The sequence below is a fragment of the Ochotona curzoniae genome, unplaced genomic scaffold (genome assembly GCF_017591425.1).
Source record: "Ochotona curzoniae isolate NIBS_2020 unplaced genomic scaffold, NIBS_Ocur_1.0 scaffold_4937, whole genome shotgun sequence".
NCBI classification, from domain to species: Eukaryota; Metazoa; Chordata; class Mammalia; order Lagomorpha; family Ochotonidae; genus Ochotona; species Ochotona curzoniae.
This window is the reverse complement of record NW_024467126.1, coordinates 2,650,247-2,667,948: the sequence shown is the minus strand read 5'-3', so window position 1 is coordinate 2,667,948 and position 17,702 is coordinate 2,650,247. Positions and strand designations below refer to the sequence as shown.

The 17,702-nt window shown below is 54.7% G+C and overlaps 2 protein-coding genes across 3 annotated transcripts in view; one reads left to right on the top strand and one right to left on the bottom strand.

Moving 5' to 3' along the window:
* Positions 1–1,082: 1,082 nt before the first annotated feature.
* On the bottom strand, positions 1,083–1,929 carry CUNH11orf86 (chromosome unknown C11orf86 homolog). 2 transcript variants are annotated; one of them, XM_040970696.1, is made up of 2 exons: positions 1,654–1,929; positions 1,083–1,172 (listed from the first exon to the last, which is right to left on the bottom strand). In XM_040970696.1, the coding sequence occupies exons 1-2, from the start codon at positions 1,927–1,929 to the stop codon at positions 1,083–1,085; spliced, it is 366 nt and encodes a 121-aa protein (XP_040826630.1). The 2 variants fall into 2 exon arrangements, with proteins under 2 accessions (XP_040826630.1, XP_040826629.1); XM_040970695.1 differs by having other exon boundaries at positions 1,083–1,181; positions 1,660–1,929.
* Positions 1,930–16,698: 14,769 nt separating this feature from the next.
* The window catches only part of PC (pyruvate carboxylase), an 88,737-nt gene continuing 87,733 nt past the window's right edge, over positions 16,699–17,702 (top strand). Inside the window, exon 1 of the mRNA XM_040970884.1 lies at positions 16,699–16,734. The gene's annotated coding sequence lies outside the window, so the exon portion shown is untranslated. The remainder of the gene's footprint in view (positions 16,735–17,702) is intronic.

Here is a 17,702-nt window from a genome sequence, read left to right as displayed (position 1 = left end):
GCTTGAAGCTGAGGAGCCCCACGAGCTCCCCAGCAGCAGCACCAGTGCACGCCATGAGTGCAGGCTCTTTGCTCAGACCCGCTGCCTCTGGGGACCCCTGGGCGAGCTCAGAGGGCGCCCTGCTTGGGTTTGGGGTCAGCTTGTTTCAGAGGTGTCAACTGGGGGTGCGCTAGACATTCTGAGAGTAATACACAGATCATTTCCCTTAGTTCAGCATTAAATATATATATGTTTATTTATTCGAAAGAGTTACAGAGAGAGAGGGGGACTTCCATCTGCTGGTTCACTTCCCACATGGCTGTAATAGCCGGGCCGAGGCGTAATCCAGGAGCCAGGAGCTTCTTCCGGGTCTCCCACATGGGTGCAGGGACTCAAGCACTTGATCTGTCCTCCGCTGCTTTTCCCAAGCCTTCAGCTGGAGCTGGATGGGAAGCAGCGTCCTGAGACTTGAATCAGTGCCCATACAGGGTAGCAGGGTCGTAGTGGCAGTTTTACTAAGCTGTGTCATGGCGTGGGCCGCTCAGCAGCTTTATTACCGTGTCCAGCTGCCGTGCCGGGCACTGGACGCTCGTGGGGGGCAGAGATGTCCAAGCCGCTGACCCTTTGCCCCCTGCCTCAGTTTCCCACCCTGTCACAGAGGAAAAGGAGGCTCCCTAACTCCCTTCATTGTGGCGCTGAAGTCCAGTCCCTTCTCTCACGAAGCAGCAGCTGCCACAGAGGATGGCAGGGCAGCTCCCGGCAGGTGCTGGCTGGAACCCCTCAGCCAGGCATGTGGCTTCACTGGGCTTCTCTCTGGAAGTAAACGGTTCATCCTGGGCGGGCTGGGCCAGGGCCAAATAACTCTGCCCCTGAGCCGGCTTTTGGACCCTCATACGACGCAGTATCATCGTAGTCCAGGGGTCCCAAGCCCCTCTCCTCAGCCCTGGGTGGGTTTGGGGTGTCTTCACCGAGGCTGGGCCTCCCGTGAGCTGCTGGTGGCACAGCCCTCCGCGGGGAGGTTGGGACAGGCTGCTTGGAGGGGACTGGAGCAGGCAGAGGCAGGTGGCTCAGGGGCGCCATGGCGTGCCAGGCCTGGCGCGTGTTTAACTGGCAGTGTCCAGCGGCTCCTGGGAGGCGGACGATCGGCTCAGGGTGAGACCGGGGATGCTGGCCACCAGGCTCTCCCACCTCCTCTTCATCTGCTGTAACACAGAGCAGGTGCCAATTAGGATGCAGGATGGAGGGGGGTGGGCATAGGCTGTCGTTCCAGCCACAGCCACGAGGTGGGGGTAGACGAGAGAGAGAGAGAGAGAGAGAGAGAGAGAGAGAGAGAGAGAGAGAGGGGGGCCCCTAGCCCATTCCTAACGGGAAGAGGCGGCCTTGGGCCTACAGCGGCTTTGGCCCCTTTGCCTGAGGCCAGCAGGGTTGGATACTCAGTCTGACCGGTCCATCTCCTGCCCCCAGCTCTGTGGCCGCTGTCAGTCTTCTCAGGTCTCCCCTGGCCTCATCACTTCACCCCAAACCTTCCATGAAGTGCGTCCCACAACGCCTCCAGACCCTGCAGGTGTCAGCTCTGGCTCTGGACACTTGCCCCTTCGCCCCCAGTCCCCAAGGCATGTCTGCTCTCCTCTCACTGCCCCGGGCTGCTCTCCCGAACCCCCCTCTGCCCTCGGCCCGTACCTGTCGGTACTGCTTCAGCCACCGTCCGCTGCCTCGGCGCGCTTGGATCAGCTGCTCCGTGTCCCCGGGGCCCCCTGGCAGCCACTCCTGAGCAGCGGGGCTGGGCCCTTCTGGGTCTCCCTCGGCGCCCTGCTGTCCCCTGTTCCGCTCCTGCCGCAGGCTCAGTGCTCGGCGTGGTCGGCCCTCCAGGGGTCTCCCCTGGCAGTCTTGGAGCTTTCCATAGGTGGGCCGGGGTCCTCGCAAGGACTGGCTGCGCATTCCCGTGACCATGACTGCGAGGGCGGCAGGTGCAGGGTGGTGTCAGTCCCTTGGCATGTGGCTGACTTCTGAGACAGCCTCTGCCCGCCTGGCAGGGGATCACCTTGGGGGCAAAGGTCGGAGCCGCTGAGGTGGCTGCCATAAACCAAAGGGCAGGTGGGCAAGTGGAACATGTTTGAGTCACCTTCCCCACCGCTGGGGCAAGGAGTGCTGGGCCACGTACAAAACAATATTGCCTCTGTGTTCTCCGCCTCCAGGTAGCCTTCCCTGATCCCACCACCAACAAAGAATTAGGACAGCCCCAATCTAGAATGAAGTCATGGGGACACACAGCAGGACTGTGAGGGCCAGCAGCTGGACAGTCACTGATGGGCAGCTGTAGCTGTTCAGTTTTGTTGAAGAGAGTTCTGGAACCTGGTGGTGTAACATGACTAAGGAATGCGACCATGCTGAGCTGGACTTAAACCAGGGCTGCAATGGTACTTTTTTTTTGTCTATAAAGATTGATGTATTTTTGTCTGAGAAACAGAATTACAGAGAGAGAAGGAGAGACACACATCTTCCATCTGCTGGGTCACTCCCCAAAGGGCCGCAAGGATCAGAGCTGAGCCAATCTGAAGCCAGGAGTTTCCTCCATGTCTCCCATGTAGATGCAGGGACTTGGGCCATCCTCCTCTAAGGCCACAAGCAGGGAGCTGGATGGGAATTGGAGCAGCCGGGACTTGAACTACTGCTCATATGGAATGCTGGCACGGAAGGCAGAGGATTGCTGTGCTAAGCCACCATGCTGGTACATTATATGTGAAGTGTGTCTTACTACATGAAGTCATTGGGAGGAGGAAGTCAGAGGGAGGAGGCAGGCGAGCTTCCGATGAGGAATCCCAGCGCCAAGTGCCTCTCCAGGCCTAGTGCCTGCCCAGCGTAACCGGCACACTTCAGGCCCGGAGCACGCTGCCTCAGGGTAAGCTGTACCTTTGTCACACAAGGCTCTGTGACCTTAGGCCCCTCCACTTCCTCGTCTGTGACAGGGAGCAGGAAATAAGCCAATGCTGTCCTCACTAAATGTGGCCTGCAGGGAGTGGCACCCAGCAGGTACACAGCAAGCGAGGTGCGCCTGGGAAGGTGGCGAGGATGGCCCAAGTGTGTGGATGCCTGTCCCTCCCGTGGGAGACCCAGGAGAAGCCCCAGGCTCCGGGCTTTGGGTCAGCTCAGCTCCTGCTGTTGTGACAGCCTGGGGAGTAAACCAGTGGATGGAAGATCCTTTTTCTTGATTCTCCTCTTTGTAAATCTGACTTTTCATTAAAAATAAGTAAATCGTAAAAAAAAAAAAAAGAAAGGAAAGTGAAATCGCAAGAGTGGGCATGATTGATAGATTGCCAGTAGCAGCTCTTTCCCACAAAACAAGGCAAAGGAAGTGGATCTTGGGCAGAGCGGCAGAGTGGGAAGGGACCTTTCCAGGCGGGCCGTACTCCTTCTGGCTCTAACGTCCATTGGCTCGGCGTTTTTGCTGATTCCACGGCTAATTCTTCCACCAAGTTCATTCAAATCTCAGGATGGTTTGATGAACTGGGAGTGGTTATCCCATTCCCCAGATCAGAACACTGAGGCTTGGAAAGCCTGTCCAGTAAGTGGGAGAGCTGGGACTTGACCACTCTGCTTTCCTGTCCCAGAGCTCCCAGTCAAGGCTGGACCAAAAGCCAGGTGCCAGCCGCTTGGGCAGCTGCTCCGTGGGGCTCCCTGGTCTGTGATGGAGGAGTGCTGGCTACAGTTCCGGGCTCATCCAGCCTTCTGTAGGTCATGCCTCCTGCCCCACCTGCTCTGAGTTTTGGGCCTTCCTTGGGTCAGCCCCTAGCTACCAGTCTGACTTAGGACAGGGGCTGTGTGAAGAAAATGGGACGAAGAGGCCCTGACCCTGTGCCCAGCCTGTGCTGAGCTCTCTGTAGTCCAGCTCCTCCGACAAGCCTAATGTTTAAGATGCAGGCTGCCCCTGACCCTGGTTCAAAGGTGGGAAAAACACATCTGGCAGTTCTCAAGGTCCCGTCTTGGCATGCGCAGTTGCAACGGACTCAGCCCCTTCTGGTCCCCCACATCCTGCTAAGTCTGGCCCAGTAAGAACCTGCTGAGTCACAGGCGCTCGGCCAGGCTCGCCCAGCCTGATGATTCACCTGCTGTCACCCTCGGGTGAGCACACATGGCTGCCGCATGCCCTCCTGTCAGCCGGGCCGTTATTATTACTACAGCAGCAGTACAAACAGTGAGATCTTTCAGCTGTTGGCTCATTTTCCAAACGGCTGCAACTGGCCCGGCCTGGGCCAGACCGAAGCCGGGAGCCTAGAATCCCACCCAGGTCTCTCACGTGGATGGCAGAGGCCCAGGGCACTTGAGCCATCCTGTGCTGCTTTCGTAGAATCAGGGAACTGGGTCGAAGGTGGAACCACTGGGGCCATGAGCTGGCTCCATGTGGGCTGCCGGTGCTGCAGGTGGAGGCTGGTCTGCCTACTGTGCCATGGTGCCAGCCCCATTAAAGCAAAGTTGGACACTTCAGATAAGTTTCTCATCTCAGGAACCCAAGGATTGCTTGGCAGGTCACAGCCCGGGGCGTCTGCACCTGGCAAGCTGACCCCTGCGGGGTGTGTGGATGTGGGGTGGCGCAGAGCTGTCCACAGGCGCCCCCTGCTGGCGGTGTGTGGAACTCTGCAGGGTTTTGGGAGTCCCTGCAGGGCGACAGAGGAAGAGCTGCAGTGGATGCTGGCTCCTGGAGCAAAGGGCCACTCTGTCCTCTCCCCTAACCCTCAAAGGGCCTGCACAGCAGCCTCTGGCTGCTTTTCTTTGCAGGACTCCCACTTCCATCTCTCCCTGTCCTCAAGGCTGGGCTCCAACACCACCTCCTATGAGAAGCCCACCTAGATTGTGCCATCCCCCTCCACTGGTGGCCAGATGTTCTCAAGACCACAAGTCTGATCATCTGTGCCCCTTACAAATATTTAATTCAGAAAACATGAGCCCGTGAAAAGCAGATAGGGTAGATTCCAGGAAATAGAAGAAGACAGAACAGCAGCAGAGGGGCACCTGGAGACTGACAGACACAGGACGGCAGCAGACACAACAGTGTGGTGTTGCAGTGACTGATACCCCAGCGTCATTCAGCCAGAAGCGATCAGAATTCCACCAGCAGCCAGGTGGGAAGGGACATTTACCAGGAGCTCCAGAGGTGAACCCAGAAAAAGAACTGCCCATCCTGAGCCTGGCGTGATGGCGCAGTGGTTAAGGTCCTCGCCTTGCACGCCCGGGATCCCATATGGGCGCCGGTTCTAATCCCAGCAGCTCCGCTTCCCATCCAGCTCCGTGCTTTTGGCCTGGGAAAGCAGTCGAGAACGGCCCAAAGCTTTGGGACCCTGCACCCGCGCATCGGCCATTGCGCTCACTTGGGGAGTGAATCATCGGACAGAAGATCTTCCTCTCTCTCTCTCCTCCTCTCTGTATATCCGCCTTTCCAATAATAATAATAAAAAATCTTTTAAAAAAAAAAAGAAGCTGATCCATCCTGCTGGTCTGTTTGATTTGACCAGGAGCAGAGATAAAGCCACACGTGCCAGAAGGGCAGTGCAGGAACAGCGTAGATGTCATAACCCAGTAAACCTCCCAGAGCTGAATCGGGCACCATTTTGTATAGGAAGGCAAAGGTTATGGAGCAGGACTGCACATGCTCTGAGCTGGGAGTGAACTCATTTCTGACTCAGTGAACTGCAGCAACATGGCATCCTACAGGTTTCACCCAAGACAGGTCCGGGTAGCCCTCAGACCTGACAGCCAGCAGATCAAGAGCTCTGGTAGTGGCACATCAGGCGCCATTTCTTACAGTGTGGCAAAGAATTTAAGATTGCAGGGGACAACAGTGAGCTGTGCATATACCGAACTCGGCAAGAACTCACTGAGCTCAGAGCATTGCACTGGTCCCACAGGAAAATAATATTGACTATGGCATTATATGGGTCAAAATAGGTCCATGTGCCCCTCAGACCTAACAGCCAACAGGTTCCGGCAAGATCAGCACCACCAACAACCTAACTGTATGGACACCTGGTGTCTCCCAAATCCTGGACCTACTCCAACTTTAAGTGGGAGAAAGGTTGTACAGACAACAGTGCAGCCTCAGCACGGTATCACAGGAGGTGGAGAGTGGTGAGCCATGAGCTGGGGCTGTGGAGACCATGGTGGAAATCTCATATAATAACCCAGACCTGGAACTCCCTGGAGGGAGTGGCACAAGTGACTGCAAACAAAGAGTTGTGCACCAACTGCAACAAGTAAAATCTAATTGTAGACCTGTGGGTGACACAGCTTGGAAACCTGCCCCAAGGAGAAGACTCTGCTAACCAGAAGTACAATGACCAAGAACAAAAGAATGACCAAGGCACAATGAATGTTACTGAAGACTGCCCTGCAAAGGAGCAAAAGCCTTTGCCAACTTCAGAGTTAACTTAGGAAGACATTGAGAAAATGGGGAATACAGAATTCTTTTTTTTTTAAATAAAGATTTATTTTTATTATTTTTTCTTTTTTTTTTTTTTTAAGATTTATTTTTATTATTTTTTCATTGGAAAGGCGGATAGACAGAGAGGAGAGACAGAGAGGAAGATCTTCCGTCCGATGATTCACTCCCCAAGTGAGCGCAACGGGCCGATACTATGCCGATCCGAAGCCAGGAGCCTCTTCCGGGTCTCCCACGCGGGGCAGGGTCCCAAAGCTTTGGGCCGTCCTCGACTGCTTTCCCAGGCCACGGGCAGGGAGCTGGAAGGGAAGCGGGGCTGCCAGGATTAGAACTGGCGCCCATATGGGATCCCGGGCGTGCAAGGCGAGGACCTTTAACCACTTGCGCCACTGCGCCGGGCCCAATTCTTTTTTTTTTTTTTTTTTTTAAGATTTATTTATTGGGCCCGGCACCCATATGGGATTCTGCAGTGTTCAAGGCAAGGACTTTAGCCGCTAGGCCACGCCACTGGGCCCTGGGATACAGAATTCAAAACATTTGTTATAAAACTTCTTGTCGGGCCCGGCGCGGTGGCGCAAGTGGTTAAAGGTCCTTGCCTTGCACGCCCGGGATCCCATATGGGCGCCGGTTCTAATCCCGGCAGCCCCGCTTCCCATCCAGCTCCCTGCTTCCCGTCCAGCTCCCTGCCTGTGGCCTGGGAAAGCAGTCGAGGACGGCCCAAAGCTTTGGGAACCTGCACCTGCGTGGGAGACCCGGAAGAGGCTCCTGGCTTCGGATCGGCATAGTATCGGCCCGTTGCGCTCACTTGGGGAGTGAATCATCGGACGGAAGATCTTCCTCTCTGTCTCTCCTCTCTGTCTATCCGCCTTTCCAATGAAAAAAAAAAAAAATCTTTAAAAAAAAAAAAAACTTCTTGTCAACAATGAGAAGTACATAAAACAGTCATTCAAGGAATTTAAGGAATATATCACACAGGAAATGAATCAAATGAAAGCTGATCTATCAGAAATGAAGAATACAGGGAAGCAAATTAAAAGTGCAGTGGAGAGTCTCCAAAATAGAATGAAGGAGACAGAAGAAAGAATCTCAGAATTAGAAGATATTTCCTGTTACCAGGAGGAAACAAACAAAAAGTTGGAAGCAGAGCTGGGTCAAGCTTAAAAAAAAAAAAGTATTCAAGAACTGAAAGACACTATTAAAAGGCCAAATATTTAAGTTATGGGAGGGCCTGGTATGGTGGCCTTGTGGCTGCTCCACTTCCCATCCAGCTCCCTGCTTGTGGCCCGGGAAAGTAGTCAAGGACGGCCCAAAGGCTTGGGACCCTGCACCCGCGTGGGAGACCCGGAAGAAGCTCCTGGCTCCAGGCTTCAGATCGGCTCAGCACCTGTTGAGGTCATCTGGGTAGTGAACCATTGGACGGAAGATCTTCCTCTCTGTCTCTCCTTCCCCTCTGTATATCTGCTTGTCCAATAATAAATAAGTACTTTAAAAAAATCTGCCTTTTAAATGGCAAATACATAAACCTTTTAAACAAACAACCAAGCAGAAACCCATACTCCCTGTTGGGCCACAGGGTGAGCCGTCTGCATGGGGCTGAGACGACGGGTCTGCACAGTGACATCCCGGCCCTCTGGGTCTTGGGGGAACTCCTGGGTTCGCTGCGAGTCATGGTCCTCACGCCCTCGAGGACTCTGACCCTGGCATGCGCAGGCCAAACTACACCCATTCTTGTGTTCCCCTTAGCTGGTGTGGCCCAGGTAGGCTGGTGGAAGGAAAGAAGCACAGCCCAGCGCTCGGGGCTGCTAGTCCAGTTCTGGTTTGACCTCTGACAGTCATGTAACCAGGAGCTATATTGTTCCCTTTCTCTGAGCTTCTGTGTCCACACCTGTCAAATGGGCACAGCATCCCTGCCCCCCTCACACAGCAAGGCTGGAGCAGCTGAAGGCGCGGCGTCTCTTCCCCTCCTTGCCCCACCTCACGGGCAGCTGCAGGGTGGGGACTTGGCAAAGGGGTGGGGCTGTGGAAAGGAGGACACAGGTCTTGGGCAAGTGGGCACTGTGGCAGGAGAGGGCAGTCCCAGGCCAGGTGGAGCCAGGAGGCTGAGTTGATAGGCAAGAGCTTTGGTGTCACCCCAATAAAACTGGGGGCTCTTGCTTAGGGGTAGCTAGTAGTTCCTTCCTTTGCTTCCTGGGGACAAGCAGGCGAATCTCATGGGCAGAGAGGCGCGAGACGGCGGCCCACTGTGGCAGGTGGGAGTCGGTAACCATGTGTGGAAACCGTGGTGTGGCTGCACAGGCCCAGTGGAACCATCTAGCCTGCATGACCACAGCAGGCGGAGGCTGGAGTGCTGGACAGTCCCTGGAGGTGGGAGACAGCAGGATCGGAGGGATCTGGGGCTGCACGGGGCGGGGGAGCTGGGAAGGAGGCCACCCTGTCCTGAGTGGCCGCTGTGTGCCATGAACAGTGGCACAGTTTTCACAGTACTTGAACGTTCAGGGCTAGGGCGTGCTGCGACCCAACCTCTGCTCTGTTAACTCAGCCCCCGCAGGTGTGGTCCTCCTGGGACCCAGGGAATCACCTCAGCTCAGTGTCACCGCAGGCGCAGCGACACCAGCTGGCGCGGCCTAGCGGTGGTGACGCCCCATGAGCTCTAGGAGTGGCCTGCACCCCTGGGGGCCTGGGGTCAGGGGAGGAAGAGAGAAATGTCCTCATACACACGTACAGACACATCTGCACACATACAGGCATGTCCACTCACAAGCACACACATGATTCTGCACTGCTGGCTCACACCCTGAATATGTTCTCAGGGGCTTGGCACCGTGCCCCGCCTTTCCACCCTCGGTTTCCCATGCGGCTCTCCCCAGTTGGGCTCACTGAAGCGCTTGCTGCCAGAATTTGGTTAATCAAGATAAACACCTCCCCACTCTGGAAGGAAGATCTGGGGCAGCTGGAATGCCCATGAACTTTAGGACCAGGGCAGCTACCCAGCTGGGCTGGGCTCACAGGGACTGTGTTCTGAGGGGTCCGGGGCTTTGCCGGCACCCCTCAGGACCCCCAGGTGCTTGCTTGTTGCCTTCCGGCCTTCCTCATGGCGAAGCCCCCCCAGGATCCGGCCTCACTGCTGCCGGCCAAAAGGTCGCCCCAGTCCGTGTGTTCCCTTGTCCAGGCTCGGTCAGTGTCCCTTGGCAGGGGCCCTTTGATCTAGTCACCTGATAAACTCTGTTTCTATCGCCTATTTATCAGTCATCTATCTTAAGGTTGAGCTCAGGTCCTGCCTTCTCCAGGAAGCCCTCCAAGGAGAAGGGCCCTTCCTTGGACTTCCATGACACCATGGACACTCTGTAGCTCAGCACCTGCCACTGGAAAATCGAGCGCTTTGGGGTCTGTCCTCACCACGCACTTGTCGCTGGTCAAGGAAGCCGCTGGGACCGGGGAATTCACGCAGATTTCACAGCGCGCCCTGAAGTGACTGTGGACTCAAGTGATGCCCTCCGCCCACGCCCTTCCCTTTCCTGGCCACTGACTTGTTCCCCACCCTCTCCAATCCACTCCTCCTTGCCCGACTTTTTACAAACTCTTGTCACTTTGATCTTCCCCTCCCTGCTCCATCCTGCCTTTTATTTTAAATTTTAAAGATTTATTTATTTATTTGAATGGCAGAGTTACAAGGAGAGAAAGAGAGAGAGAGAGATCTTCCCCCATCTGTTGGTTCTCTCTCCCAGTGGGCACAAGGGCCAGGGATGGGTCAGGCCGCAGGAGGCAGACAGAACCTTCTTTCTGGTCCCCCATGTGGATTCAGGGGCCCAAACACTCGGGCATCTTCTGCTACTTTTCCAGGCTCATTAACAGGGAGCTGGATGGGAGTTGCAGGTGCCGGGACTTGAACGGGGGTGTGGGGGGGTGGAGTCCTTCCTTTCTGCCTTTGATGTGATGTCCTCTCAGGCTCTGGGAAGTCTCATTTTCGCCAGTAGTTTTGTTAGGTTACTTGGTTTATTTCATTTTGTTAGAGAGAGAAGTAATCTTCCGCCCACTAGTTCGGTGCATTCTTTCTCTGGTACACCTTTTATTTCCTACTTACTATGTTGGAAAACACAACTCTCATGGAGGTGATTGCAAGTGTGACAAGGTAGGCAGGGCAGAGAGCTGGAAAAACCCCAAGACCTTTCCAGAAAGCCTACAGCTGTAAGGAGCCGTGAGAACCCCTGGGCTGCCAGGCCAAGGCCCCTCGGACTCGACACCCCGCTGCTGGTACCCAAGCCTAGGGATGAACCCACCTGTGCAACCTCACCACCCGCTGTGTCCTCCAAGGAGCATAGCCAAGCTTCCCCAGCCCCAGATCTCCCCACAGTCTGTTCTGGTGCTTGGATTCGCCAGCGGCTGATGTGAACTGGTTCAGCCTGGTCTGCCCCCAACCCATGCCAAGTGTATGCCAGTGGGAAACTTTCCATGGCCTGGTCTGGGCTGTTTCCTATCATGCTTCTCGTGCTTACTTGCCGCGTCTGTGTCCTGCCAGAGGAGTTGGCCGGGCTCCTCTGTCAGAACCTCTCCCAATGCCAGATTTTGTGCATACCAAGGGGTCCATGAGCCAGTCTTACTCAGTTCACCTCCTGACCTAGTAGGAACAGTGGCCTTTCCTGACTGGCCTTCAACCCAATCTGGTTCTTACTGTTGGGTGTTTCAGCCCAGTCTTGGCTCTTCCATAACCCCATACAGCTCATACATGGTTCAGTAGGGGCTGAGACCTAGCCTAGTCCATCCCACATCTAGCCTGGTCCTCCAGAGCACCAGATGGTGTTGGAGTCTAGCCTGGCTTGGTGTGTCCAATCCCAGTCCACATTTGTGCCAAGGGAGACTAAGAACACAACCCCCATTCCAGCCCCGTGCTCCTTGGTGGGAACCTCCATCCAGCTAGGGTGTCCCCTTAGTTCCCCAACTGGGCTTGTTCCCAGCCATAGATCATGCGCATGCCAGTGGTTGCTCTGACTCAGCTTGGCACAGCCCCTCACCTGTCCCGGCCCCTGCCTTAGACACTGTGGCTTAGCGTTCCTGGCTCACACGACCCGTAGGTGCAAGAGCCTAGCTCGGCATGACCTGTGCTCCATCCTTATTTCTAATTTTACTTGTGAGCTTAGGTTTGTTCAGTCCTATCCGGTCTACCCCATTCCATTACCAATCTACACACGAGGCAGCCACTGTAGCTACTTTGTCCAGCTTATCTGACCCCAAGGTCTGGACCATGGGAGCTATGGGACCATGGGGTTGACCGGTGGGAGCTATGACCTGCCAGGGGAGTTTTCCAAGTTCCTCAACTTGATCCACTCCCAGCTGCTGGGGTCCGTGCAGTAGGTGTGGATGACACGAGGGTGTGAAGAGAACAGCTCCCTGCTTGGCAGGGCCTGGGGAGCTTCCAGCTGTTTGGCAGGGCCCGGCGGATATCTCTCTGACCACCTTGATGCAGTCTTACCCCCTGTTTACATGGACACTCGAGTACCCCACTAAGAATTCTGTAATCTATTGAGGCATTGTTTTCCCCTGTGAGATGGCTTTGGCAACTACTGTAAGTTTAAGAGTTAATGTTATTGATGTCTTGGTGAGTGGGCCTTTAACTGCACACAGGAGTACAATTAAACCCATGCCATTTCTGGACACCTTATTGTGTGCCTACCCAGTGCCCTGAAATCGGGCCCAGACATATAGCATGCCTTCTGGGAAACGGCTTAACAAGAATCTTACAAACTAATGGAAGTGATGGGAGTATGAGCTGAAACTGCTATGGCAAAAATATAGTTGCTGTGACCTTAAAGGTTAGCCTGTCCTTGCAACTCTTTAGAGCATAGAAAATGTAGCTGCTTTAGCCACTTTCATAATTTTTAACGAGAGATAGTATAGGGCGATTTTTTAAAACATCACAGAGATATACTTTTGATTATTGTTTGATTGCTTATGAGGCTGTAGAGCCTGCAGTTGTAGGGGGATTTAATGTTTGAAACTTTTTGTCTTAGATCCTTATGTTTTTTCTCTTTTGATGTAATTCTCCCATTATGTGATAGATAAAGTTGTGAAAATAAAATGTAGTAGGAATGTTTCGCTGATTAGCAGGTAACCATCTGTGCCTTGGCCTTGGAGTTCTGGCTGTCACCTAATGGCCACTTCTGAAAAATGAATAATGGCTTGCTTTAAGAAGCTGATTATAGTAACTTACAGAATTATCTTTGAGAGCACCTGGTTGACCAGGAAGTAAAAATTAATTGAACATCTGTGCATGCTGGCTTAGTTCTAAAGTTAAAGATAAAAAATCAAATGTTTGTGCAGAGGCTTGTGATGTGTCCAAGTAAATAAAAAGGGACAGCTTCTTCTTGAGCGGAGAGGCAGTGAGAACGCACCAAGTGTCTGTGTCTTTCTTTATCACCGACTCCACGCACCCTTCCCGAGCTCCGAACTCAGCTGGAGCTGGACTCTGGCACCCAGCTCCAGTTCTCATACGTGCCATTGGGTTTTAGGCCAGTGTCTGGCATTGTCTTCCATTTGGCCTTGTATGAGCTGGTGAACGTTGCAGCCTGGCCCACCCCACACCCTATTCAGGATGCTCATTCGGGTGCTGCTGCCTTGACCAGTCCAGACCGTTGTTGGTTCCTTTACCTGTGAGTGATTGCAGACTCCATGGTCACACCTAGCTTAGTCCACCACCACCCCAACTCTTGAGCTAACCAGTGGGGCTAGTATTTCCACAGGGTTTGGCCCACACATCCTTCACAGAATCTACCCCTGGATATGGTTCTCTTGTGTGCTAGTTAATGTCATGTCCCTGCCTAATGTGACCTGTCTCCTGATCCATCATCATGTCAGGTAACAGGATATGATCCTGCTAGACAAGCCCCAAGTCTTAGCTTTTGCATGAACTGGTGTTCGGTGGTCAGTATTGTTCAGTGATTACAAGTTCTACACAGGATTCAAAAGAGGTTTTTATATCAGTCTTATCCATAAAGATCAACTGGTCCCTCTCCTCCCACCTACCAGGTCTCATTACCCTCACTTACTTTCAAACAAAAACTTACTCTGTCATTGGGAATCTTTAGGATTGATTCACGTCCTAGAAGCACAGTGGCCTCAACATGGAGCTACCTAAGCAGCAATTCAAAGAACCAAAACCCCAGAGTTTGCACCAGGCCATGTACACGGTGGCTGGAATCAGGGCTCTGAGCATGGAGATGGACCCGGCCTGGCACCCATCTGCAATTCTTTAGAGCATAGAAAATGTAGCTGTTTTAGCTGTTTTTATACTTTTTTAACTAGAGGAATTATTTTATTAATATCATAGAGATATACTTTTGATTATTATTTGTTTATAGGGTTATAGAGCCTGTAATTGGGAGGGGGGGATCTAATATTTGAAACTTTTGTCTTGGATTTTTACGTTTTTCCCCTTGTAACATATTTCTCCTATTAAATGATGGGCAACTTGTGGAAATAGAAATGTAGTAGGATTGTATTACTATTTAGTCGGTAATCGCGTGCGCCTTGGCCTTGGAGTCCTGGCTGTCACCCAATGCCCACTACTGAAGAATGAATAACGGCTTGCTTTGAAGAAAACGATTATGGTAACTTACAGAATTATCTTTAAGAGCACCTGGTTGAACATGAAGTAAAAAATAAAATAATCAAACATCTGTGCATACCCACTTAGTCATGAAGTAAAAATAGAACGATCAAACAATTGTGCAGAGGCCTGTGATGTGTCTGAGTAAATAAAAAGGACAGCTTCTTCTTGAGCTGTTGCAACAGGGCACCAAGAGACAGTGTCCGTGTCTTTCTTTATCTCCGACTCTTCGCACCCTTCTCGAGCTCTGAACTTGTCTGGAGCTGGCCTCTGGCATAAGAGTCAATAAAAAGATTCCTGGGCCCCTTCCAGATTTATCTGGGCGGGGGGGGCAGTGTGGATCCAGGAATCGGTTTAGTTTCAGCCGTTGCCAGCTTTGGGAGAGTTCCACCGGCAGGGACGTCTGATTCCTACTTGTCTGTCAACACCAATGTGCGTTATCGTCTTTGCGGGTGACCTAACACTGTCTAGAGCGAGGGGAGGACAGCGGAGAGAACCCAGTTCCCCGGAGGCTGTGGAAGTGGCCTGAGGAACAACGGTTAATATGCATGGGAGCATAGCCACCATTCCCATGGGACATGGGAGTCCCATGTTTCCCACAGGCGCTCTGTCCCCAAGCAGGTTGTCACTCCTGGTACAGAAGTTTGCATGGAAGAATGCCCTTTTTCTTTTTCCCCCAGCCACAGGGTGGAACTGCTTCCCCCTTGGGCTGTGCTGGGCACTTTGCTGTCTCTGGACCACGCATGGAAGGGTGGGCATCTTGTTTGCTTATTTGAATGTGTCCGTGCTGTAGTTGACTGTTCAAAATTAACATTGCCTCAATTCTGGATCCACTTGGTTCATGTTCACTGCTATTGATATGACAGTCCTCTGGGCTGCTTATCCCGTGCCCCAGGCCCGCGAGAATCCACAGGGACAGACCCTGCTGCTTCACTCACAGCTTCTGGCGCATGGCCAGTCCTCAGACAAGGCCGCACCCTTTCTGTAGGATACAGAGACCTGTCACATACACAAACACACAGCTGAGTGATGGGCTCATGAGGTGGGCGTGAAGCAGTTGGAATTCTAGACTGTGTGTCGGTGAATTCCAGCCCTTTGAACCAGGAAAGTCAGTCTGTGAAGAAGGAACCGGCCCCAAGTCACATGACTTGAGCTAAAAAGAAAGAGATCTCCCACTTGCTACCTCACTTCCCAGACGGCCAAGGCCGGGAGACTTGGGCCATCCTCTGCTGCTTTCCCAGGGAGCTGGATCAGCTGGACTGGTATTCCTGTGGGATGCGAGTTAACCAGCTGTACCACGTTTCCCTTCTTCCTGCCTAACAAAAGCTGTGGGGCAGTCTTTGGACTTGAAGATACTGCACATCGCATTATTATCTGACATGAAGCTAACATACAGGCATTTATTATTATTATTTAGTCTTTAGGAAGAATGGAGCTAATGCAGTGATGCAATAGACTGATCCTCTGCAGTGGCAGCATCTCCTATGGACACCGGTTCTAATCCCGGCAGCTCCACTTCCCATCCAGCTCTCCGCTTGAGGCCTGGGAAAGCAGCAGAGGATGGCCCAAGGTCTTGGGACCCTGCACCCACGTGGGAGAGACCTGCTGGCTTCAAACTAGCCCAGCTCCGGCTGTTGGCGCCATGTGAGGAATCTGTCTCTCCTTTCCGCTCTGTAAAATCTGCCTTTTAAATAAAAGAGAAGTCTTTAAATTAGGGAGCACGCGCAGTGCTTGTCTTTCTGGGTACTTCACTCTTTACAATGTCCTCCGGCGAGAATCGGGGTTTTAATCTCTGCTCCTATCATTGTTGGAGGGTGGCGGGGCAGATCTGAGTAGGGGAGGTGGACAGCCAACAAGACGTTTCTCCAGGTCCCGGTGCAGCTGTCAGGAAGCGAGCGATCTGCTCGCCCCTGGCCACCTGCCGGATGCCATGTATTTTACTGTTTTCTGCTCACGGAGAGACAAGCGTTTGCGTTGGTCTTGGCACGGAGCTGCTCTCTCCTCCCTGCGGACCGGGCACCTGAGGCCCTCAGGATCCGAGAGGCCATGCGGCTGCCCCAAGGTCACACCGAGAAGAGCTCGGGGGCCGCCTCACCTCACGACGCGGCCGCCAGAGGACAGTCCCGGGAACGCTTCCCCGTTCCTCCTGGTGTTCTCGAACGTTCCCGCGCCAGCCCGGCGGTAGCCGCGCGCCTGGCCCTCCGCTCCCGGCCCGGGCCGCCCGACCCCCGGCGCCTGTGTTGTGCTTGCGGCTCGGGGAGCCACGTGCTGCCCCGGGGTGAATGAATCGCGCGTCCCCACCCCCGCAGACAGCCAATCCCGGCGCCCCAGAACCCCGCCACTTCCGCCTATGGCAGGCCACGGCCTGGGCTCGGCGGCCCACGTGAGGCTCCACGGCCGAGGGCGTAGGCGGGGGCGCGCCCGGGGGCGGGCTCTTCCTCGCCTCGCCACCAATCCGGACGCCCGCCGGGGACGCCGGGGGCGGGGCTGACGTGGGGCGCCAAGGCTTAAACGCGAAGGGTAGGCGGGCCTTGGGAGGAGTTCCGAGTAGGGGGAGCGGTGAGTGGCGGAGCGCTCCGTCCAATAGCAGGAGGGGCTGGGCTGCCGGGGCCAATCGGAAGTCGGAGGGGGCGGGGCCGCGGCTGCAGCAAGTTCGGTTGCGCGGAGACCGCAGCTGTTCCCTGTCAGGGGAGGCAGCGGCTGTGGAGGCGGCGGCGGCGAGGAGGTGAGTGTCCGCGGCGGCGCTCCGCGTCTTCCTCTGCCTGCGGCACGCCGGTCGGGGCGGGTGGGCGTGCGCCGGCGCGGCCGCCGTGAGGGATGCTTATGTAAGGGTCGGACGCGCCGAGGCGGCGGCGGCAATGTGCAGCGCGACACGACGCGGCGCGGCGCGGGCCACGTTCGCCGCCCCTCCCGCGCACCCCGCGAGCATCCCTGGGGCGGGCACCCCGCGGGTGTGGGCCCCTCGCCAAGCCATTCTGCAGATGGACAAACTGAGGCACGGAGCCCTAAGACATCACCATCATGGGGTCCCCCTCCCGTCTGCCCTCCCCAGCCTGTCGAGGGGTGGCACTTAAAAGACGCAGGTGCAGGGTCAGGGTTCACGGGGACTGGGGTGGTCTCCGTGCCCTTTGGGTGCCCGAGGCCGCCCAGGTGGCAGGTGGCGGGCGCCTAGCCCAGGCCCGTTAACTTGCAGAGCTTCTAGAAGTTTGCAAAGTGCATGGAGGCACCTGGCGCGGAGGCCCTTGCGGGGCAGGTGGCTCCCAGCGTGACTTGCCCTGTGTACTTGGAACAAGTTCTTTTTGCCTCTGGAGAGCTCTTTCCTCATCCCACACAGACGATGGAATTCAGCCAAGGGCCGGGTGCCTGACCAGGGGCAGATTTCACGAATGCTCCTTCTGATGGCCGTGTTCCACGTGTGCGGGGGCTGGTAACCTCCACCGCACCTCCCCATTCTGAGAACTACGGAGGTTCGCGGAGCATGGCACTTGCCCCTGGGGTCACCTGTTCCTTACGTGATTCCCATCTTTGCTGAGCTGGGGTGTGCCCGGTGTTTTTCTTGATGCGCAACGACCCTGCCCCATTTTTACACCTGAACTCTTTGGCACAGCCCTTGTCACGTGCAGAGCCCCGGACTGGGTGCTGAGAGACCATGTGGGTGGTGGGGAGTTAATCTTTGGTCTAGAATTGCTGACA

Bases quoted from the DNA above. Each gene is read 5' to 3' on its own strand.
- CUNH11orf86 (XM_040970695.1), bottom strand. From the start codon at position 1,929: ATGGTCACGGGAATGCGCAGCCAGTCCTTGCGAGGACCCCGGCCCACC. The intron at 1,182-1,659 runs GTACGGGCCGAG...TCTGTGTTACAG, and splicing joins GGCTGAAGCAGTACCGACAG to CAGATGAAGAGGAGGTGGGA.